Raw genomic sequence first — 22,849 nt, forward strand, 5'->3', positions numbered from 1 at the left:
CCCTCCTCTTCCTCCTCCTTCAAGTCTCCTTCCCTCATTTCCACCTCCTCCCTCACCATTCGTCTCTTACCTTTTTTTCCTCTCCTTCACCTAAACACTATGACCAGGTAACTGCCTGAAATCTAGCAAGTAATTAAAAAGTCAGTAGACTTTCTCTTGTTATTGTTGCATTTACTAGAAAGCTCTCCTGAAACAAAGGTAATATAGATCATTCCCCCAAACTACTCCAACACTGCTTGTTTAAACTCACAATTTCCATTTCAGACATTCATCAGCAACCAAAAGCAAGCGAAATAATGTCTTTTGAAATGAATGTTTTGCCACACTTTCACTCCCACCTTGACCTTGTCTCATCTGAGGTCTATTCCACATATAAGAACCAAAAGGAAACTGTCAAGATGCTTTTAGCCTTCGTTACCTAACATCCCTGTACTCACTCTTCGCAGGTAAATCTTGGATCATACATTGGAGATTCAGAACATAAAGGAAAACTGGAATAACCCCCTTGGACCATCAAAAGTTCCTTCATAACTATTGTTGGGCTCTGCAGATAAAACTGCTATTCAACAGCAAAGAGGATTGGAATCAGCTGACTCAACTGTGACAAGAACATTGCTTCTAGCATTAGCACTGCAAAGAATGACATCTTCAGTGAGAAGCAAAGCATTCAGGTTAGCTCCCCCCCTCCAAATGGTTTTCCCAGGCCCATAAAATGAAGTCATTTGCTTGGTTTACTTGTATTACCATGTTTGATACAATTAGAAAACTGCTTATCAGCTGCTCTGTAGTAAGTATCTACATCCCTTTACCACAGAATACCTATCAAGGCATAATCCCTCAGAGAAAAAAACCCACGTATCACACTTCATATTTACCACAGGGTTTAAGTGAATCCAGGAGCCCTTACCACAGATGGAGCAGTTATTAGACTGTAAGCTGTCTTTGCAGAGACTCCCTGGAGTTTGTGGAAGTAACAGATCCTGACTCTGATAGCAGCCTGCAGAGTGACTGAGCCAGTTCAGTGACCTGTGCTTTCAGGTGAGAGCAGAGGATGTGATCTAACAAAAAGATTTAAAGGTGGAAGTATATTGCAAGTAGGTGCAGACCTGTTTTGAGGACATGGAATGTATGATGGAAAGCCAGGATTGAGGAATATGGGGTGAAAAGTTAGGATAGTAAGTATGGGATTTTAAACAGAGAAGCTGCATTGGAGTACTAAGGTTGGCCTGACACACTGAGGAGCAACAGGAGGTGTGAAAGAAGAAAGTATACAGGGTAAGATACTGCTTTTTGCATCATAAGTTACCAAGAGCTACAAGGACAAATTACTAAATCAAAGCAAAAAGTCTGGGCCCTCTGTAGTGCAGATGCATTATCCTGAGACAGTTAATTCTAGGTCTTGTGATGAGAGGAAGTGAAATGTTCTAAAATAACCCTAAAATTAGAAAAACCACAGAGCTTGTTAAAAATGCCCATGCGCGTTTTATTAATAAAAACTAACAGTGCCAAGGTTAAACAAGTAAAACAATTATAGTCTCTTTATATTCCATAAAATATTACAGAAAAGTTTATTTGTGTTTCAATAAAAAGACTACTGTCTTAGAATAGGCAGCTGACAGTATTTGTGCAGTTAATTGTTTGTGAATAAATTTAAAAAGACTACCACCTGCCCTGAAATTCCTTTTATAAAAATGAACTATTAAAAATGATTGACAAATTTTGAGTTAAAAAACTTAAAACATTCTCTATATTTAATTTCAACTTTATAATAGATTACAGGAAGATGCTTATGAAACAAATACAAACATTTGTTTCAGTACATGTCTTTATATGATAGACTTATAAGTATGTAAACAACTATATAATAAAAAGTTTCCAAAGTCTGCCTGTAAGAAATCAGGCAAATTTTACCATAAGCAATAAATCATTCCAAACCTTCAAGACATTTTATATAGCTGCACCAACTGGCAGTAAACATTTGCCAAGAACTTTGTAATTCATATGTCCCAACATACAGTGAGAAGTATATAAACTTGATGGAATCATAATGTTAGATATAATTTAAGGGAAAATAAGTTCACATCAACATTTCTGGAATTTAACATGTAAAAAAGTAGGACGTATCTTTCTTGTTTGGTTCTTTGGACACTGCGCGATTAACAAAAAACACTACTACATTAGCTCACTATCCCTCAAAAAGGGGCATAATCAAAATACACTCCAAATAAATTGCCATTCAGTGTATTCATTTTCCACAGAAGGACAGCATTTTATTTCTCAATGATGTGTCTACATTTTTTTAGCAAACTTTGCAAGAACATTTGGGGCAAAATCCATTTTCCTTCAAGTAAAAAAAACCAAAACCAAACAAAAAAACAACCAACAAACCAAAACCCCTAAAACAAGAGTAAATAAAGGCTCTGCATTAACACACTGGTATCAAAAACACACATCCACACCACATTTAAAAGTATCCTACATAAAACGATCCTTGTTTGCTTATCAGAGGTGCAATTTCTAAACTCGGAACTGCTTACCAATATTCTCCTTGAGGGATGGGGCAAAGTAATTTGAGACACTTCTCCCTAGAACAATTTATTCCTGAAGCTTGCTGAATTTTAACAAAAAATAGTCTACAAGCAAAGGGCATCAGTCGTCATCATCGTTTTCATTAAAATCGTCGTCATCGTCATCATCATCCCCAACATAAGAAACTGGCGTTTCAACTCTGGAGCCACTGTACTGAGATCCATTGGAGCTTGTCGCCAACATCCCATCGCCACCATTGGAAAAGTCACTGAAAAAAGAAAAAGAGGCCGGTTGGCATTGCTTAATGATTTCTCTCAGTTTACTGTGCTCTTAAATATAAACATGTACCTATTCAGTTTCATTAATAAATCTGCCATTGCTACTTTATAAATTGTCTTTAACATATGTCTAAGTTGCTTCTCAAAAGCTAAAACAATTGAAGCAATTTTGAAGTGGTTTATTATGTTTCTTCCTTTAGGTTTAGTATAAACATTAAATACTTTCACAGGTGCCTTAGAAGTATGCTTTCCAGGTTTCTTCTAAAGTACATTTAGTGTTAAGGCTACACAGCTATTAATACCCTTTAATATTTTTATGTAGTACTGGATACTTGCATCACAAGTGAATCATGTCCTTCAGAAGTACTAATCTTGATTCAAACCCTTGGAAAATTGAGAAATTACTAGCTTCTCCTTATTTCCTTGTTATTACGTGGCAAACTATCATTGCTGCATGTGCTGTATATTTACCTTAAAATTATTTCCCTCTTATGATTTTTCTTTCCTAGTTTAAAAAAGAAAAACCCCAAACAAACCCAACAACCAAACCAACTCAGAAAACCTCTTCAGAATCTCAGGATTTTCCCTCCATGAGAGTATCCCTACTTTGACAATTCACCTCCTGGATCAGCAAATAGATTCAGGAGTATCCACTTTCTTACTTGAATATGTTCTTTTTCCACCAAAATACATACACACATTGTAGATATGACCTGGAATGTCTTGCTCCTAGACGAATTAACTGCATGCAGAAATATTTTATCTTAATAGAGCCAAAATATTTCTGCCTCCATCATTACTTCTTATTTGCCAATCTTTTTTATTGTTTATCAATAGTTTCATAAAGTATTAAACTTGGTCACAAAATCTTGACAAAATATTTTTCTAAAAATCGCAGAAATACTATCTTCAACTTGAAAGACTCATCATTTAAAAATTACTTTCAAAAATAAGCTTGCTAGTAATTTTTTAATCAAGCTAATGTACATAATCAACCATGCACACTGTTATTGTATGGACCTAACTAAATCGTCTATCATCACAGAACGGTTTGGGTTGGAAGGGACCTTAACGGCCATCTAGTTCTGACTCCCCTGCCATGGGCAGGGACATCTTCCTCTAGATCAGATTGCTCAAAGCTCTGTCCAGCCTGACCTTGAATACTTCCAGGGATGGAGTATCCACAGCTTCTCGGGGCAACCTGTTCCACTCTCCTGCCAACCTCATTGTAAAAAATTCTTCCTTATATCCAATCTAAACCTACCCTCTTTCAATTATAAACCATCGCCCCTGGTCCTATCTCCACGTGCCTCTGTGAAAAGTCCCTCTCCAGCTTTCCTGGAAGCGCCCTTCAGGTACTGGAAGACCACAATAAGGTCTCCCCAGAGCCTTCTCTTCTCCAGGCTGGACAACCCCAACTCTCTCAGCCTGTCTTCACAGGAGAAGTGCTCCAGCCCTTGGATCATCTTTGTGACCCTCCTCTTGACCCACTCCAACAGGTCCATGTCCTTCTAAAGTTGGGGGCCCCAGAGCTGGACGCAGTACTCCAGGCGGGGTCTCACCAGAGCAGAGTAGAGGGGCAGAATCACCTCCCTCGACCTGCTGGCCACGCTGCTTCTGGTGCAGCCCAGGATACAGTTGGCTTTCTGGGCTGCGAGCACACATTGGTGGCTCACGTTGAGCTTCTCGTCAACCAACACCCCCAAGTCCTTCTCCTCAGGGCTGCTCTCTCAATCCATTCTCCACCCAGGCTGTATTTGTGCTTGGGACTGCCCCAAGCCATGTGTAGGGCCTTGCACTTGGCCTTGTTCAACTTCATAAGGCTCGCATGGGGTCACCTCAAGCCTGTCAAGGCCCCTCCGGATGACATCCCTTCCCTCCAGCGTGTCGACCGCAACACACAGCTGGTGTTTTTGGCAAACTTGCTGAGGGTGCACTCAATCCCACTGTCTGCATCACTGACAAAGATGTTAAACAGTGCTGGTCCCAGTACTGACCCCTGAAGAACACCACTCACCAGTGGTCTCCACTTGGATATCAATCCTTTGATCACAACTCTTAGAGTGTGACCATCCAGCCAATTCCTTACCCTGTTTCCCTCTGGAGAGGGCCCATATTTTCTCTAGTCTTCCCTGTAACACCGATGCACCTATAGAAACTTTTCTTGTTGCCCTTGACGTCCCTGACCAGATTTAAGTCTGCCAGGGCTTTAGCTTTCCTAACCTGATCTCTGGCTGCTTGGACAATTTATCTGTATTCCTCCCAGGCTACCTGTCCTTGCTTCCATCTTCTATAGGCTTCCTTTCTGCATTCAAGTTTGTCCAGGAGCTCCTTTGTTCATCCATGCAGGCCTCCTGGCATTTTTGCCTGACTTCCTCTCTGTTGTGATGCTTGAGCACCTCCTCTCTGAGCTTGGAGGATGTGATCCACAAATATTAACCAGCCTTCTTGGGACCCTCTTCCCTCCAGGACTTTATCCAATGGTACTCTACCAAGCAGATCCCTGAAGAGGCCAATGTCTGCTCTCCTGAATTCCAGAGTAGTGAGCTTGCTGTGTGCCCTCCTCAGTGCCCTGAGGATCTGGAACTCCACCATTTCATGGTCACTGCAGCCAAGGCTGCCCTTGAGCTTCGCATTCCCTGCCAGCCCCTCCTTGCTGGTGAGAACAAGGTCCAGCATAGCACCTCTCCTTGTTGGCTCCTCTGTCACTTGGAAGAGTTATCATCAATGCCTTCCAGGAACCTCCAGATTGCTTACGCCTTGCTGTGTTGTCCCTCCAACAGGTATCACGGTGGTTGAAGTCCCCCATGAGGACCAGGGCTTGTCAACATGAGGCTGCTCCTATCTGTCTATAGAGGACTTCATCTGCTCAGTCTTCCTGGTCAGGTGGCCTGTAGCAGACCACCCACTATAAAGGTACCCGTCCCTGCCCGCCATTTAATCCTGACCCATAAGCTTTCAGTCGGCTCCTCACCCATCCCCAGGTGGAGGGGGATGATCACGCAGAATGAAATTGCAGCGGCACACTCTAGGAGCTCACAAGGAAAACATACTCCGTAAGACACTTTCAAGAGTTTCTGCTGTTCTGCACATTTATTCAAAAGGAAGACACTAAGATATCTGTCTAGCTGTAGTCAGACAACTTATAACAGGCTCTCTATAATTATCTGCAGAAGCAGTTTCAAAAACAAAGAAAAAAATTGAGATTATTCTTGTGTTCCTGTGAACTTTGAAAGTACAAAACAAAAAACCTGTCTCACCTCTTTTTGATAAAAATGGAACTGGATTTCATAAACGGAGTATCCCAGTAAGACAAAGTAATTGGGATGAAGACATTGGTAGCAGCATCCTCAGTCTTTTGAAGAGTTTCGTTAGAGAGCTTGCTAAATAAATTTACAGCCTTTATTTGCCTTGGCAGCAATTTTTAGTACCAGAGAAGCTACACATCTTGTAGTTTCCTAATGCCATGAATATTTATATATGTACCATAACTAAACATAATTTGTTACTCCCCTTTTCCAACTTCCAAAGTGGTAGGAGTTCTTGTGCTTCTCACCAAGATAATGAACCAGAGTCAGCTTGTGGTTTTCTATCGGCCTCGGGCTAGTAGTAGCTTATTCAAATTTCAAAGTCTGGGCTCTTTTTCACTAACACCATGCTCATTATCACAGAAGGAGCCTTAGTGAAAACAGGAGATTTTATGTATCAAGTAAGTTCTGCTTCTCTAAAGATATTTTGGCAGTATTCTCACCCAAGCTTCAGTTCCCTAGCACAAAACAAGGCACAATTCCCCACGCTTTTTTGGGCAGCAGGAACAGGTTGGAGCATAAACCATGTTCCTCACCATTGCTAGTCCCACACATCCCTGAGTGTAGCTTTTTCCCTTGCAAGCTTTTTTTTTTTTTTTTTTTGGTGCTTTGAATTCAAGTGAGCCTATCATCTACACAAAGGTTTTCTTTTAAAAAATGCTTTTAAAATGTAATTGCATTGGCCATTTAAAGTAAGCTAGATACTGTATCTTTAGAAGGACCTTCTTCCAACTCTGACAGAAGCCAGATGGGTGAGAAAAAGCTGCCAGAATACTGTCTTCAGAGAACAAGAATAAAGCTGTGTTTCCTTGTTTAAAGAAATCCCATCAATACAGGGCTTTTGCCTTTAAACACAAAAGGCTTAAGCAATGTCCTAAAAATTAGGACTTCCATAAGAATTTCAATGGCATAATAATTTCCCAAATATTTTACAAGGTAAAGCCAGAGCTTGGCAGTGATGCTGACGTAGAACATTGTTGTGGAAAGAGCCAAAGTAATCTGGAACTTGCCCTCTCCTCTCCAGCCTCACCTCAGTGTCTGCTAAGATGATGGAACAGATCCTCCTGCAAGTTATGCTGAAGTATATGGAAGACAGGGAGGTGATTAAGGACAGCCAACACGGCTTCACCAAGGGCAAATTGTGCCTGACTAATCTAGTGGCCTTCTACGATAGCGTGAGTTATTCAGTGAAAAAAAGGAACAGCTACAGAACTAATCTACCTGGGCTACTGGAAGGCCTTTGATAGTCCCCTCCGATAGTCTTACCTCTAAACTGCAGATATACGAGTTTGACAGATGGATTATTTGATGGAGAAGAAATTGGCTGGATGGCCATGACCAAAGAGTTACAGCCAGCAGCTCAATGTCCAAATGGAAACCAGTAACAGACGGTGTCCCTCAAGGTTCCATACTAGGACCAATACTATTTAGTACGTTCATTAATGACAAACAGTGGGATTGAGTGCACCCTCAGCAAGTTTGCCAAAAACATTTCAATATTTGACTCATTTTACAACGTGGTAGAGCTCACAGAATATCATATTTTTGATTAATGCAACAGCAAGAAACTAGTGAATAGCAACTACATAAGGAAAAGTGTCTTATATAGCAAGAGAAAAATATTAGTTAAGTTCAGAAATTACGTATGTCCACACAAAGTTAAATACAAGTTATAGTTAATCACTCTACCAGCTTCTGATGCTGTTTAAAACCAAAAGACCTAAACCTTCAAGTTAGATACTAATGACCAAAGGATAATCTTGCCCATATTAAATATTTAGGTAAGTATTTGTTTTCTTGTCACAAACACAAAACTGAACAAAAATACTACATTCAAGATTAACACCAGTCTCATCAATTTCTTTTCCACTATACGGGAAAAGATATCTTTAATGACACTGGTAAGAATCACCACTACTCAAGTAAAAGCAATGTCTGAGAATAAACTTAAACATATATCCACACCACATTTAATTAAAACAGATTTTGTTTCATGAAGTATTTAATCTCTAATTAAGTTTCTTTGATGATCACATATTTTTAAAACTAATTGATAATTTAATCTCACCTGGCTGAAAATCTTGTGCCATTTGATGCAGAACCTGATGAAGATGTGACATATACACTGCTGATTGATCCCTGAGCCATTTCTGTAAAATCAACAATATGTATTTCAAGAATACTTCAAAACACACTCATCTAATTCAGTGGAAATGCCTAACCGTTTCTGAAGTCCAGAAAATTAGTCTTGCAACCAAAACAAGACATATTGATGTACTATAACCAAAATAGCATAACTAAAATCTGAGAAGCTAGCGCAACAGCAAAATTTCAAAATAAATCTAAAAAACCATTTTATTCTGAAGTGAGCAAGTCAGATGTCTTCAGTGTTCTTATATAATGAAAACAATAAAAATATAAAATGAAGCCATGATCATGACTGCACTTACTACCTTTTGCCTTTATAGGTGAATCAACCATAAATACTGTCCTATTAAAAGAATTACACACTGCAAAGATCTGCTCGGGTGGTATAATGCAAAACATGGTTCTGTGAAGACCATCAGCCCATTCTGTATGGATACCTTTGTTCTTTGTTCCCTAAGGTGCACTAAAAACCATATGTATTTTGAGAACTTGTTATAAATCTTCACCACACACTCATGGAAACACCTGATCTGAGATTTTTTTTTTTCCCTCTCCTTTCTTCCCTTGAGTCCTGTATCAAGGAGGAAAACAAAACAACTCTTCTTGGAGTAACTAACCTGTCACATACGGTTCCAGAGCCTTAGGAACCAAACTCCTTGCCATTTTTAGGTCCTCTGCTGAACAGCTTCCAGATTCTAGCCCACAAGCCATTCCCATTCGCTTTAGTACTTCTATATCATCATGGATTTCAAAAGTATTGTCAAAATTAAATAGATATTCAAACCTGGAAAGGAAAAAATGCCTCATTTAGTTTCCATTACTTTAACTACCTTTCCAGTTTCAGGAATTGCATTATTTCAAAAGCTTAACACACAGCGTTAGCCACGCATCACATTAAGCAATCAAATGTTACAAGATTTGTGATATGCTAGCAAGAGACTAAAACTGTAATTATACACACTACATAAATCATTAACAGGTTTAACAGAGTTTTAATCAAACATTTTGAATGTTTGATAATGTTGCCTTTAATCCCATTCCTCTGCCTACTCTGTACATTTTTTCATGTTTTTAAGCTTTTCTAGTAAGCTAACAGCGGAAGTAGAAACCACTGCTACATTCAGCTTTTATTTAGCAGATGAAAAACCTAGCTTTTTGAATCAAAAGTAGAGAATGGCAGTTCTGAAAGCAAAATCCATTTTCAGTTCTGCTGGCTGCATTTCATCATGTTAAACCCAAAGGAAAATACTACTTGGTAAAGTATTATAACAAACTTCAGCAGAGGTACCTTACTTTGCTTCTAACATCTCTAGATAGTAAGTCTCAAGTTATTAAATGTGAAAGCAATTATTTTATTTATTAAAAAGCTCTATAAAATTGTGTTTCTATTCAACATGACTTAAGTTTTACCTGTCTGAAATGCATGTTCTCAATCTCCAAAAGGCACAAGTAAAATTTTTTTGTACTTAATTTTTAACAAATCTAGATTAACACTTTATCATGGACATAAAACTCAGAGCTGTACCAAAAGCCAGACAGAAAACTTTGTTAACTCACTTGTCATTTGAAATACTGCAGTCAATCACTGTCTTTTTGCTGGTGTTCACAATGATAAATGGCAAATGGATGACAGAATTGGAAGGTGGCGGTCGATTTGCCTGTTGTTCTGCTTGACGGTTTCGTTGAACGAGGTTCTTGAAGGCAATTTGCTAGAAAAAGCAATAGTGAGATGAAAGTATGAATTAAACTTTTAAGATCCTATTAACAAAAAAATCCCTCAGATAAAGAATACCAGCAATGGTTGCAGCAAGCAAATGCAAAAAAGGACAGTGTTCACCATATTCCTGCATGTTAAGACGCAAGAAGACACACATACAATAGTATTGAAAAATACAACAAAGTAAAACTTAACTGGGGGAAAAAAATTTGCACATTTCAATAACTGCATCAAGTTACTTGGACAGATACTTGGCAAAATGAAGAGATAAAAATGACTGGAAAAAGGAATTTTCATACAGCATCCTACTTTTACTTTTACTCTGGTTACTATTACCTGCTAGCTACCACACTCCACAAGAACAGCTGAATGATTAATAATGTATTTTTGCTGAGATTATATGCTAAAAAAGTTAACGTTTGGGATTTGAATGTCTGACATTAGGTTTCTGAATTACTCAGCTAAGATTAGCGACTTTACTCTTACATCTTAGCAAAACTGCTTTTCAGAATGGAACGTTCATATTTTAAAGATTAGCAATTGTAAGAACTAAAAACTCAAGGTAACTATAGAAACTCAAGTTATAAATCTTAGAGTAAGCAACCAAATTAAGGAAAAGTATTCTGCTGGTCACTGAATCAAATTACATAAACAGGAATTAAAAACAAAACCCAAAGCCAACACAGGGACTGATAAATATCAGAATGCTGTGGGGATTGCTGCCCTCCCCAAGATTCTTGTCCTATTGCATAGGTAATGCAACTACTGACGGATACATTCCAGTAAACCAGCAGCACAGTAACTTAGGAGATAGACTACTGCTTCCCCCAGAGTACTAGGGGAAATCTGGGAAAGAATTTAGCAACTGTTTCACAGCAGTTAAGCCACTTACACAGCAGGGGCAGCAACGTCCCAGAAAGGCAAGACACAGAGCATTGAGAGATGACCTCTACAGTCACATAATTTCATGACTTTAACACAGAAAAACATTCTAGATACAATAACTGAATTAGAAAATTCAGAGTGTACAGTACAAATTACACCTCATGTCAGCATAAATCCTGTTTAAACATGCTTGAAACTGCAACAGAATTCATCGTAACTCATGGAAGGTTGCTGGCTTCCTCAATAGCAATGGCCAACAGCATGGTCCCAGCTGAACTACAGTGCTAAATTAAAACTGCATATGCCTTGTCCTGAAATTCACCTCTAGTCTTCTTATAAGTTTCCCATCCCTCACTGGGATAAAACAACAGGAATACAGATATAAGTTACCTTGCCCTATAGACAAGAGTACCTTGACTGTACCTGCAGAATGAGTTCTTGTAGTTGAGACTGTTTTTGCTTTATTCTTTCAAGTCTTCTCTGTTTCTCCACCTTAAGACAGAAAAAGGATTGGTTAGTTTGTTGGTTTTAGGTAGTGCTTTATACCAACATTTTCTCCCCTTACAATCACTTCAATACCAGAGAACTGGAGGCAGGACATATGATGTAAGTCATTAAGGTTCTGCAGATAATTTAGACATCTAACTATCAAGACTCACATCAGTACTACTGATGGAACCTGTAACAAAGAACAGAATTAGAACACTGGGGAACAAAGTACAATATATCGTGGAGAACGTAAAAACGCCTTTGCTAACAGAAGTTATGCCTCAAAGAATTATTCAAATTCTCTCAAGGAGGCAAAGAGCATGTAGACCAGAAGGATCCACTTTATGTAGTCTACTGATACTAGAGATATTGAAGAAGATCCATCAAAGATGCTTAAAAACATGAAGCTGCTATGGAGCCCAAGGTTAAGTCTTCACAGTATTAAAAACTTACTAAATAATAACATAAAAGACAGCAGACAAAATGGTAGGAAACAAACAGCTTTCTCAGTGGAGGAAGCTCACCAGCAGATTCCCACAAGGATTTAATTTACAGACCGTTATTCAAGTTATAGAGGATCAGAAGAAGGGGATGAACAGCAAGGTGACAGAATCTGCTGACAATGCTGGGTTACCTGGCAGAGTAAAAAGAGAGCTCTCCATAAAGCACACTCAAAGTGTCTTGTAGCATTGAGCATTACATCATCAAAATTTTTGGTAGCATAATGTGGTATGTGTAAGTAAACATGATCCCATCTATGCATATTTTAGAAATAATGACATTCAGTAGAGATCTTAAATTACAGTACCTACAAAAAACATCAGCTCTGTACACCACAGCAGCCAAAAATTTGAATTTTTAGGCAAGGAACAAACCAGAAATTATCACTACACTACATCAGTGTATGAACCAGAATGTTTACATCTTGAATTCTGTAGGTCTGGTGTTCCTATTTCAAAAAAACCATATGAAAGAGCAAACAGGATAAACAATAGTAGAGAACATCATTCCATACAAGGGAATAATGTATAAACTAGGACACTACAGGAAGGAGCATGAAATTGTGGGGGAGAACATGGGAGATACCTATAAAACCATGAATAGGATGGAGAAAGTGAATAAGGAATGACCACGTCACCATCACTTCCAATCAAAAAAAAAATCAGAGGATATCAACTAAATATAGCATGTTCAAAACCAAGCAAAATGTAATTCATAAGAAGCTCCTAATGCACCTGAAACTCACTGCCACAAATGACTCAATCTTAAAAGCAAACTTTGTACAAAGTAAAAGTTTGAGGAAAACAAATTAATTGAGGACTATTAAATAGAAGGATACCATATCTGCCACAGGTTACACCTGAACCACAAGTTACAGGAGAAAACATCACTGAATACTTTCTCTGAACTTATATTCCTTCCTAGGCAACTGTTTCTGTCAGGCAAGATACCAAATAGACCACTGGCCTGAACATTAACTTCTGTTCTTAGGTCCTTAAAATATGCAGATAACAAGACAATGTCTGGAGTTAAAAATCCACGTGAATGCAGTTTTCTGTTTGGGGTGGTGTTTTTTTTTTGTGGTTTTTTTTTTTTTTTGGTGTGTGTGTGTGTGAAAAAAAAATCATAGAATCATAGAATGGTTTGGGTTGGAAGGGACCTGTAGAGGCCATCTAGTCCAACCCCCCTGCAGTGAGCAGGGACAGCTTCAGCTAGATCAAGTCGCTCAGAGCCCCGTCCAGCCTGACCTTGAATGTTTCCAGGGATGGGGCATTTACCGCCTCTCTGGGCAACCTGTGCCAGTGTTTCACCACCCTCGTTGTAAAAAATTTATTCCTTATATCCTGTCTAAATCTACCCTCCTTCAGTTTAAAACCATTACCCCTTGTCCTGTCACAATAGGCCTTGCTAAAGAGATTGCCCCCATTATAATAACCACCTCCCCCCAAAAAGCTTACCACAACTCACCTGACATATTTTCCTATCACATGCATATCAACTACATTGCTTTCCATTTTACTTCAAGATACAGACTTTATTAATTGCCCACACCCTCTCTTTTTGCATTATTAGGATATATTTATTGAGTCTAATATTCTACTTTACACACAAAGTACAAGTTTAAAAGGACTTAACATACTGAATACTTGATAGGAAAACCCTTGAACTCTTTTGTTCCCTTACAAACTATTTGGCTTGATTTTTCAACAGTTTAAGGGGGAAGCTAAGCAATATCAGATGGAATAGTAAAAAAAGTTTGTTAGGCTTGACAATTTCACAAAATAATCACTAGCCTCCACAAACTCATTAAAAAGAATCTTATTGCAAAACTTGTCAGGTAATCTCACTAATAATTTAAATGTCAATGGAGCTTACAGAAACAGGAGCTAGAACACTCATGAAGCAATAATGGGGAAGGGAGGAATTCTGCAATTTCCTCAGGTAAGCTCAATGCGTCTTAGGATTTTTGCCATTTTCAAGACTATGTTACACTTGTGGCTCAATTATTCAATGGTTAACAGAACTCCTTCCTCCTCTTGTGACATCTAATTAACAAGTCCTCGCTTTGGTATCAGAGTTATCATTGTTCCCATCTTAAATGCATGAACCTTCACTGTGCGTTATTACATTCTAAGTTGTCCTTTTTACTTCAGTGCTAATATTATTATACTCTTCTTAGGACATTATCAGTCATGACATCAAACCCAGCTGAATGAGCCACACTTTTTTTCTTTTGCTCCAACATTATTGGCAATGCCATACTTTGTGAAAGAGATTGAAAGAGATCTACTTTTAAAATACCCCCAGCTAGCCGGTTCCCTGTTCAGCACCCAGCACTGCCTTGCTCAAACCATTTCACCTTCCATACTCACCCTACTATTTATGCCCCAATTATCACTCTCTTACCTTAACTAGTAATTTTAACTTGGGATGATAACTATTTAAATAAAACACAGATTGATGAGACACCTTATATTTTCTTCATCTAGATAGCAATCACAGTACTAACTGAAAAATCAATTATCAGTATCAAACAAAAATCTCCATAGAATTAGCCCTTGGTACATAGATTCCAAAATGGTTCTTCCATTTTGTCAGCTTCTACACTGATTTTTCAGTCCTACTGAAGGGAATTTAGACTTACTAAGAATAAATAAACAATCCTGCCAGAACTTAAGAATGCCTTTCAGTATAAAACATTTTACTTTTACTGCAAGGGTAAGAAAAGTCTGACATGTTCATGTAAGACAAATGTCAGAAATACACAAGACCTGCAGCAACTATGAAGAGCAATGCGTATATATACCGATCTACATGCAACAACTATTATCACAGATGTATTATTTGGCTGGCACTGGGAGAAAACAATCTTCCTGACTCTTGAGCATTGCTCTGCATTGTTGAAAATACACATTCAGCTTTCAGTTTGATTAACTCCCACTCAGAACCATTTCACACACACTGTAAAAGCTGAGACAGAGCTGTGTTTTTGACATAGAAGAATTAAAAAAAATATTTGCACAATCTGGAAGTTTAAATGTGTGTTCTGTAAATTCAAATTAAAAAAAAAAGTCAAAAGGGAGCATACTATTCCACCTTGCTGTCTCAGAAGATCACGTGCACATGTTGTATTAGAACTTATTAAAGCTGTACACATCTACTCAAACACAAAGCCATTGTGAACTTCGTAATACATATACCTCTAAATTCTGACATTCCTGAGCCGAGTTAGTAGGTAGACCAATCCACTTGATTTCCTTCTTCTCCTTAGAGATAATGTTCATGGCCATAAGGACATTTAAGGCATCATAGACACGTCGTCTAATATTCTTCTGGTCATAAGCCTGCTGTAGACATAGTGCATTAATCAAAAACATACCTGTGATAAATATATTTGAAAATAAATATATTACAGTAAATGGGTAAACTTGGGTAATGTCTGAACTGTTTCGTTTAGCAGTAGGAAAAGAAATATAAAAGTCTCAAAAGAAACTTCTCTTCCCCCATTCAGTTCACATGTAATTGACCTCCCATATACTTACTGATTCATTTGGTGAAATGTGATTATCAGTGGTACTGAATTCTGCAACCAACTCGTCTGCCACCTCATTGTATGAGGTGGTTCCTTTTCTTTGTACCTTCTCACAAACCTTCATAGAGAAATGACGTAAACCCTTTCCATTCTTCTCTCCTTTTTTGTTCCGCTTCCTAAATATACGTATAATATATATTTTAAGAAGATTTGAACTTTGGAATATTTAATGTCTCTTTTTCAAATACAGGCACACTGCTGTAAAAAAAACAAGCCTTCCCTTTTGCTCTGCTGCTCACCCCTTCCCAACATTTTTTTCCTATCATTTTTCCCCTTCAACTTACAAAAATTAACAATTCTAATATCTTGATGCTGAAACACATTACAAATTCATTATTTTGGCAACTCCGCTAGCTCCAGTAGCAGATTAGTTAACAATAAGGATACTCCTTGAAGAAGTCAATAAAGAAAACCTTCCAATCTTCTAGACAAGCAGGGATAGGGGGATAAATGCTAAAATATGGAAAGTGCATTACAGGAGATTTTTTTTCCATTTAATTTAAATAGCCCATCTAGTTTGACCACAAAAAATTAGATTGATTGAGCATTTTCTATGTAAGTCTGATATTGACTGAACAGACGAAGTCTGATATTGAACTCACTAAACATTACACTATTACTAAAACACAGATTTTAAGTTATATGCTATATGAAGTTGCTATGAAAATTTCAGAGTCACAAGATACAAGAAGTATAACAAAGTTTTCTGCATATTTTTTAAATAAAAAGTTCTTTGTAACTTGGCGAAAAATAAAAGTATCAATAAAATTTGCATCAGCAATGGAAACTCTCAGTTTTCTACATCTCATTTCGCTGTGTAATTCCAAAGTAGAAATCTATTTATGTGTAACAAGACACTGATGATAAATTTAGTCTTAAAGCAACTACATTTGACAAGAGACCCTTAAAAACAAGCTTGCATGAGAGAAGACACCAAAAGAATGCATTCATTGTATGTAATAATTTTTCCCAATAAGATGTACAGTCTTATTTCAAATTATACTTCCGGATACACTTTTTCGATCTGAAATGTACTGTATTTTTTTTTTAAATACACCAGCAAAACAGAAATGCCAAATTAAAAACTGAATCAAGTAGGATGAATTCCTGTGCCCTTTTAGGAGCTACATTCTCTAAACGTAAGTAACGTGAGAATATCTGTCAGAGTTTACAGAAAATATTCTAGTTCCTTTTATGACAAATGAGAGGGCATTCATTCTTGTGTGACTATTCCTGATTTTAATACAATATACTTTAATGTTGAAGTGTTCTTGATGGAAAGAGAAACAGACCGTGTCTCTCTCACTGCTAGCTTGAAGAGTACATACAGTATCACAGTGAACATTTAGAGCAGAAGTTCCAAACAACGTATTAATCCTTTGTAACTTTTATTTTGCTCACCCAGCAGACCAAGGTGAAGAGTCTGCAGTCTGGTTCTGTGATACAAAATGTGTGTTGGGTGTATGTGGACTTCCTACCAGGATAGTATTTGGCGCTGAAGGTCTCTGAGGTGTACCAATGACCTACAGTAAAGATAAAATAATTTGGAAAATGATCATAAGTATTCCAAGATATTAATATGCTGCATGATTCAAACGATGCATCATCTAAACAACACTAACACTCTTCTCCTACCTACTTCTATTAGATGCACTGAATTTATACACACTAGCACAAAAACCTTCAGGCTACAGATTATAGTTAGAGCACTCCCTAAGTAATGAGCATTTATGTTTTATCATTCTTAAATGAGCTTTCCATGCTTGCTGGATTTTTTTAGCACTGTTCAACACTAACTTAGACACGATCAAAACACACACGCCCTCTTCCCCCACCCGAAAAGGGAAAAAAACAGGAAAAAATCCCAACCCTACCAGACTATGTACAGAGAAGTTACAGTAAATTACAGTTAAAATACGAACATATGAGACAAGATGATCTGAAAATCAGTAAGAGCAGAGAGAAAATGCAGAGCCACTGCAAGAACAGCCAAATCCTCTCCTGCAGTCAGTCGCTATCATTAAAGTCAAAACCAAAATACAAGTATGTTAGAGGTAAGGAAGAGTGAGGGCTAACTTTATCACTGCAGTGGGTGAGACTAATTTAGGCAATACCATTCTGTTCTGAACATGTTACGAGCACACACTCAGCTAATCACAATCTTCCACCTTACAAGTAAGTAGTTCTAAAGATGTGGTAATTTGATCATGAGTAATACACACATTCGCACACAGAGCCATGCACTCTTTATCTGTGAAACTAGCTGAAGCAGAACTCCCACTTTTGCAGATGATGTTTTTTAACTCTGAAATGTTACAGACATAACTTTCTGGAGAATACGTACTTAGGAAAACAAAATTATACTGTATAGATTTCTATTGTGTGGAAAGATGTGCCTACTTTTCGGGGGTACATTTACCTCCCAGGGGAAACAGTAGGTTGCATCCTTGACATCGGGTAAGTGAAACAAACATCAAATGAACCTAACCGTATAACCACCCACAAGCTTCCTATATTTTCCTGCAGCCACATTCTACCTCACCAACAAAATTTTAAGTTTCTTCCTCGGGTTAGCTTCAGTAATTTAGCCTCAACAATAGCAAAATAGAAAAACTGAAAACCCGAAATGAAACATTTTACGCGTGGAAGTTAAGAATGAACCAAAATTTGAATAACCTTTAAATGTAGAATGCAAAAGATAGTCTAATGACTGTAAGTTGTTCATTACTTCAGCTGCCTGGCAGGACAAACAGCTGCGTTTCTCCCCAGATACTGGCTCTTTATATTATGCCACCTCTCTGAATAGTTAGCATACAAGTTTGTTATATCCATTTCTGACAGCCGGAACATCTTAGGTCTTCCTCCCCTTTCCAGTAGCTTTGTTCCATATTTAAAATGTTCCTAATCCTTAAGGGAAGTCAACTAATCTTCTCTACTACTTTTCATAACCAAAACTTCTGACTGTGGGACACAGAATAGGGGTGGGGGATGCTGAACAGGCACAGGACACGTGAATCAGCTCACTTTCTCCCCATGAAAAAAAGTACTGTCAGTTCTGCTACTGACTGGTCTGGTTCACCAGATGTCTCAAAAGACTGCAAAACCCAGCATGTGCTATTCAAGTAATGCAGACAATACAGAGAACAGAGGAAAGCCGTTAGCCTGGGATGCAGTTACAGAGGACTGGAAGAGATGATTCAACATCTTGCTCACAGAGGCTAAAATTAGAGGGTCCCGCTCTACTCCCTAGCTTCCTTATTCCACAAGCAGACACACCATCACCCTAGTGCCACATCTAGAATTCATATGACTGTGCAGTAAGATGAGAGGCAAGCCAGTACGGGGCGGGGGGGGGGGGCTAGAATTACAGCTGGGAGAAAAACAAACCATTTGGCAGCAGCAAACCCTGGACGTCTACTGTGTTCCATAGTGTCTTGAAATACACAACAGTATAAAGGAATAAATGGAAGCATGTACAAATTCACAGGCTCATTTCCAGAGTGGAAAAGTAAAGTTTGTTTAGTACATTCAAAACCAGCTCTGCATTCCTATGTTAACTCTAGAAAGCCTCCAAACTAGCCAGAATTATATGCTTTATGTATCACTATTACAGAAGACCCTACAGTCTAGAGTTTCAGAATCCTTTAAGGAATTACTTAATATTATTGGCTCCTTAATAGAAATGTTAATGCCCCTGACTTTTCTCAGAAGTTCATAAACAACCATGACTTTGAATGAAAAGAGCATGAATGAAAAGAGTTAAGCAGTATCAAATCACTGGGAACATCCTAAAATAAAAGCTTATAGATAGAATTAGAGAGGAGGCTTTAGAGAGAACAGAGGGACTGGGTGGAGGAAGCAAAAGTAGAAGTGCCTGCTGTTTCTCTTAAGTTTCCTGATTTCAAAAGAGCACAAGATTACAGTTTAGCTCCTTGATAATGAAAAAGATCAGGACAACGGAAAAAACAGCAAGATAGCCCATACACTCCACTCCACTGTACTCAACAGAAAAACTTACATGGGGACAGTGTTAAGAAAAAGAAAACTACTTGAACAGAGAACACCAGCTCAGAAAATTAAGTATTAAAAAAGCTGTTTTTACCACTCAAAGGTGAGACAGTTGAGCAGGGTCACAAGCCAACTCCTCAACTCTGTTCCCCAAGAATATTTCACACATTGACAGAAAATTTATCCTCTCTTAATTTTCAGGGTTCTGATTTTTTTTAACAGTTCTTGTTATCCCCTTCAGAACTGTAGTCAACAGAAATTTAGCCAAAACTTCTCTTTCTATACATACACAAAACAAAACCTCCATCTCTTCTTTAATGACATACAACTAACCACCTAATTTTGTATTGATAACAGCCAATACAAATATGCTGATATGGGTCCCTTCTTTTACAAAACAACTAATGCTAGTATCTTCAGAGTAAGACTTAAAGTGCTGAAAAAATTATGATTGCAAATGTAGATTTCCCACAGTAATCATACTAACAAAACGACCATTAAGAGTAGTCATTATTTCAGAATCATATTTTTAAAATAATGTTACCATGTAAAATTAATCATAGGTAACATAGATGAGGATTTGTCAATTTAAACTTGTGATGGAAGACACAGGACTTTATATGTATATAAACGTTGTTGTAAACATTAATTCTCTCATTGTTGAAAGTTTTAAAAAAAGCATCACATGGTTTGTAATTTCATTATTATCCCCTGGTTTTGGTACTTTAAGAAAGGATTCTGTAAGTTACCTAAAAGAACATTTCATTTTCAACATTAAACTCCAGTATGTACAAAGTCTCTAAATAATGCCCAGGAGGGATCTCCTCTGCGCCATTATGGCCTATGATCTGTAGTTAAAACATTCTCCTACTGCTGGTTACTGGTTTTTAAATTAAAAGAATGCCTAACTACTCTGAATTTCCTTGCTTGGAAATTTATTGATAAAACACCTCCTACTGAAGAAGCAATTTCATTCAGTTAAACTGATTTTGCTACATTCAACTTCCAGGTGGCTGCTGGAAAGTGCTAATTCACCACCACTGCCGGAAATACCGCACAGTGAATGATGTGCGCTGCCTCTGTGCAGCTGAAGTGGTACAGTTTATACATTTAGGGAGCCTCAATTATAAAACATTCCTTAGAGCTTAGAGTTGGGAAAGGCAGATGGGAAACTGCTTTCCTATCAAGAAGAAACCCAAATATAAGACATTCCATTTTAGATGTTTACACATTACAGTCGCTTTCCAGAAGATGAACTGAGACCAACTCTTTTCAAATCATGAAATTTTAATTTGGATCACTATAAAAGTGACTTCTCATAATCTGTGTATTATCCACTGCATTATTAGATTATTTGAAACCGCTAATTTCATGTATCTCTCACAAAGCTCCCAGTAAGTATTTAAGCAAAGGGATATCTAAATAAAGCAATAAGAAATGTAGCTCTGGTTTCAATTTTGTTCCACCGAAGTTTAATCTCAATAAAAATGTGCTGATGGACTTCATTTACATTTCCCTATGCCAGATTTCAAAGCAGAATCTGAAAGAGCAACTGATTTTAAGTGGCAATACTAGCAAAAGACAAAGCCACTGAATATTCAGGTATCTGCATGTTGATTGGAGACTCATCTTTGCATTTCTTTATGCAAAACAACATTTGTTTTAACATAAATCTACTAAAATTAGAAACAGGCTTAGATTATCTGCCCATTACAAGTGATACCAGCTATCAAGCTAGAAGTCAGATTTACAGTAGGTTTAAGCAATAGTACAATTAATAAGAAAACCATGAAGTCTCCTTACCACTTGTTGTGCAATGTTGACATTAGACTGTCCAAATGTTTTTGGCAGGAGCTGTTTTCCAAGTGTATTTACTGTAGAAGGATGAACAGCCAATAGAGAAACAACCCCTAAAACAAATACAAGTAGACAGCTTCAGGTCAGCCACATGTATTATTTTAGCAATTCCAGTTTCATCTATACTATCAGTGCATATTAACAGAAACTAGCTCTGAACTGCATACAGAGTCAATATAAATGTAGCATTTACACATTTGAAGCAAAAAAAAAATATTAAAATTCACTATATTTTCTCTCAAACTCTCTCCTATGTAACCTTACAGGTCAGTAATCTAGTATGAACATGTTTTAATTCCTTATATTCCAATTTTTCTCTCAAAGCATAGTAATAGAAGTAATGGGCATCTGATAGAAAGCATATTCCCCTCTTCTTCTACCCCTATTCCTTTGTGGCTATTGAAATCTTTTCGTGTACCACCTGAAAAACATGCCCAATGCCCCAGCATATGACATACCCTTCTGAGCCATGCTGGTCTACTGGAGACAAAATTTGGTTAGCACATGACCTTCCAAGAGAATATGCCCAACTTTCCTCTCTAAGTGCCTCCTCCCAGCTGAAGGCAGGGAATTAAATAACAAAAGTCTTAAAGAATCCAATATCTGGGCAAAATACATGCAACACAGTGGACCAACCCTGCAGGGAAAGCTTCTCTCTTCTTGTTCATAAGCCATCCACAATCACCAGTGATACGTAAGCAAGTCTTAAGGCAGGTAAAACAAAAATTCAAATACAAAAATACCAAGCCAGGTATCCTCTAGCAATTTGATGCTTCATGCACAGTAAGAAAAAAAAAACCAAACCACCACACACACATAACCTCCACAAAAACCCCACCCCACCCCAAAAAACCCCAACAAAACCCCAACCCAGAAAAAACCCAAACCAAACAAAAAAGGAGCAAAGACTGACTACAGAAAAAGAATAATGGGACAATCGAGTCTTAAAATACCACATACATTTATTTTGCTGAAAAATCTGTCATTTAGTTGTCAGGTGAGAGGTTTAGCAGTTCTTTCTCTCAGATCACTTTTAAAGGGGTCAATGAGGCCAAAAGGACTTGGCACAGTTCCCGTTCCCATTCCCCTTCCTTTCTTTTCCCCATTATCCAATCCAGAAGCAACAAGTAAGCATTTTTAGAATGGTTGTATTGGGAAGGGCCCTAAAAAATCCTTGATGCCTACCATCCCTCACACCCGTTAAGGTAGTCTACGGAAAGTTGGGCACAACTCAAATCTTGTTTAAGCCCTTGCTTTCCAAAAGGCTTGTATTTCCTAACCGCTATTACTACACCATGTCAAACTGATAGCTTCACACAAGAACTTATTCTCAGTCCCCCACATTTCAACAGGACGCAGTAGCCTGTCATTCTTCCATTATTAACCAACCTCCCAGTGCTCCTTCAGAAAGTCACCAGCTATCCTGTTGGTAACTTAAATCCGCTATGCCTTCCTGTTTCTTCAAGTACACCCATTGCTACCACCGCCTGTTCTGTGTGTTCTTAATCTCTGCAGAATGCAGTAAAGCAATACAAAC

General features: G+C 37.9%; 1 protein-coding gene across 1 annotated transcript in view; it reads right to left on the minus strand.

Moving 5' to 3' along the window:
- Positions 1–2,244: 2,244 nt before the first annotated feature.
- The window catches only part of TFDP1 (transcription factor Dp-1), a 47,588-nt gene continuing 26,983 nt past the window's right edge, over positions 2,245–22,849 (minus strand). Inside the window, exons 3-11 of the mRNA XM_064446274.1 lie at positions 21,259–21,365; positions 16,849–16,970; positions 15,398–15,563; positions 15,056–15,202; positions 11,289–11,357; positions 9,821–9,972; positions 8,881–9,047; positions 8,184–8,265; positions 2,245–2,797 (exon numbers count right to left, since the gene is read on the minus strand). Coding sequence (XP_064302344.1) covers positions 2,650–2,797; positions 8,184–8,265; positions 8,881–9,047; positions 9,821–9,972; positions 11,289–11,357; positions 15,056–15,202; positions 15,398–15,563; positions 16,849–16,970; positions 21,259–21,365 — 1,160 coding nt within the window. The 3' untranslated portion in view covers positions 2,245–2,649. The remainder of the gene's footprint in view (positions 2,798–8,183; positions 8,266–8,880; positions 9,048–9,820; positions 9,973–11,288; positions 11,358–15,055; positions 15,203–15,397; positions 15,564–16,848; positions 16,971–21,258; positions 21,366–22,849) is intronic.

The sequence above is a fragment of the Phalacrocorax carbo genome, chromosome 1, assembly GCF_963921805.1.
Source record: "Phalacrocorax carbo chromosome 1, bPhaCar2.1, whole genome shotgun sequence".
In the NCBI taxonomy this organism is placed as follows: domain Eukaryota; kingdom Metazoa; phylum Chordata; class Aves; order Suliformes; family Phalacrocoracidae; genus Phalacrocorax; species Phalacrocorax carbo.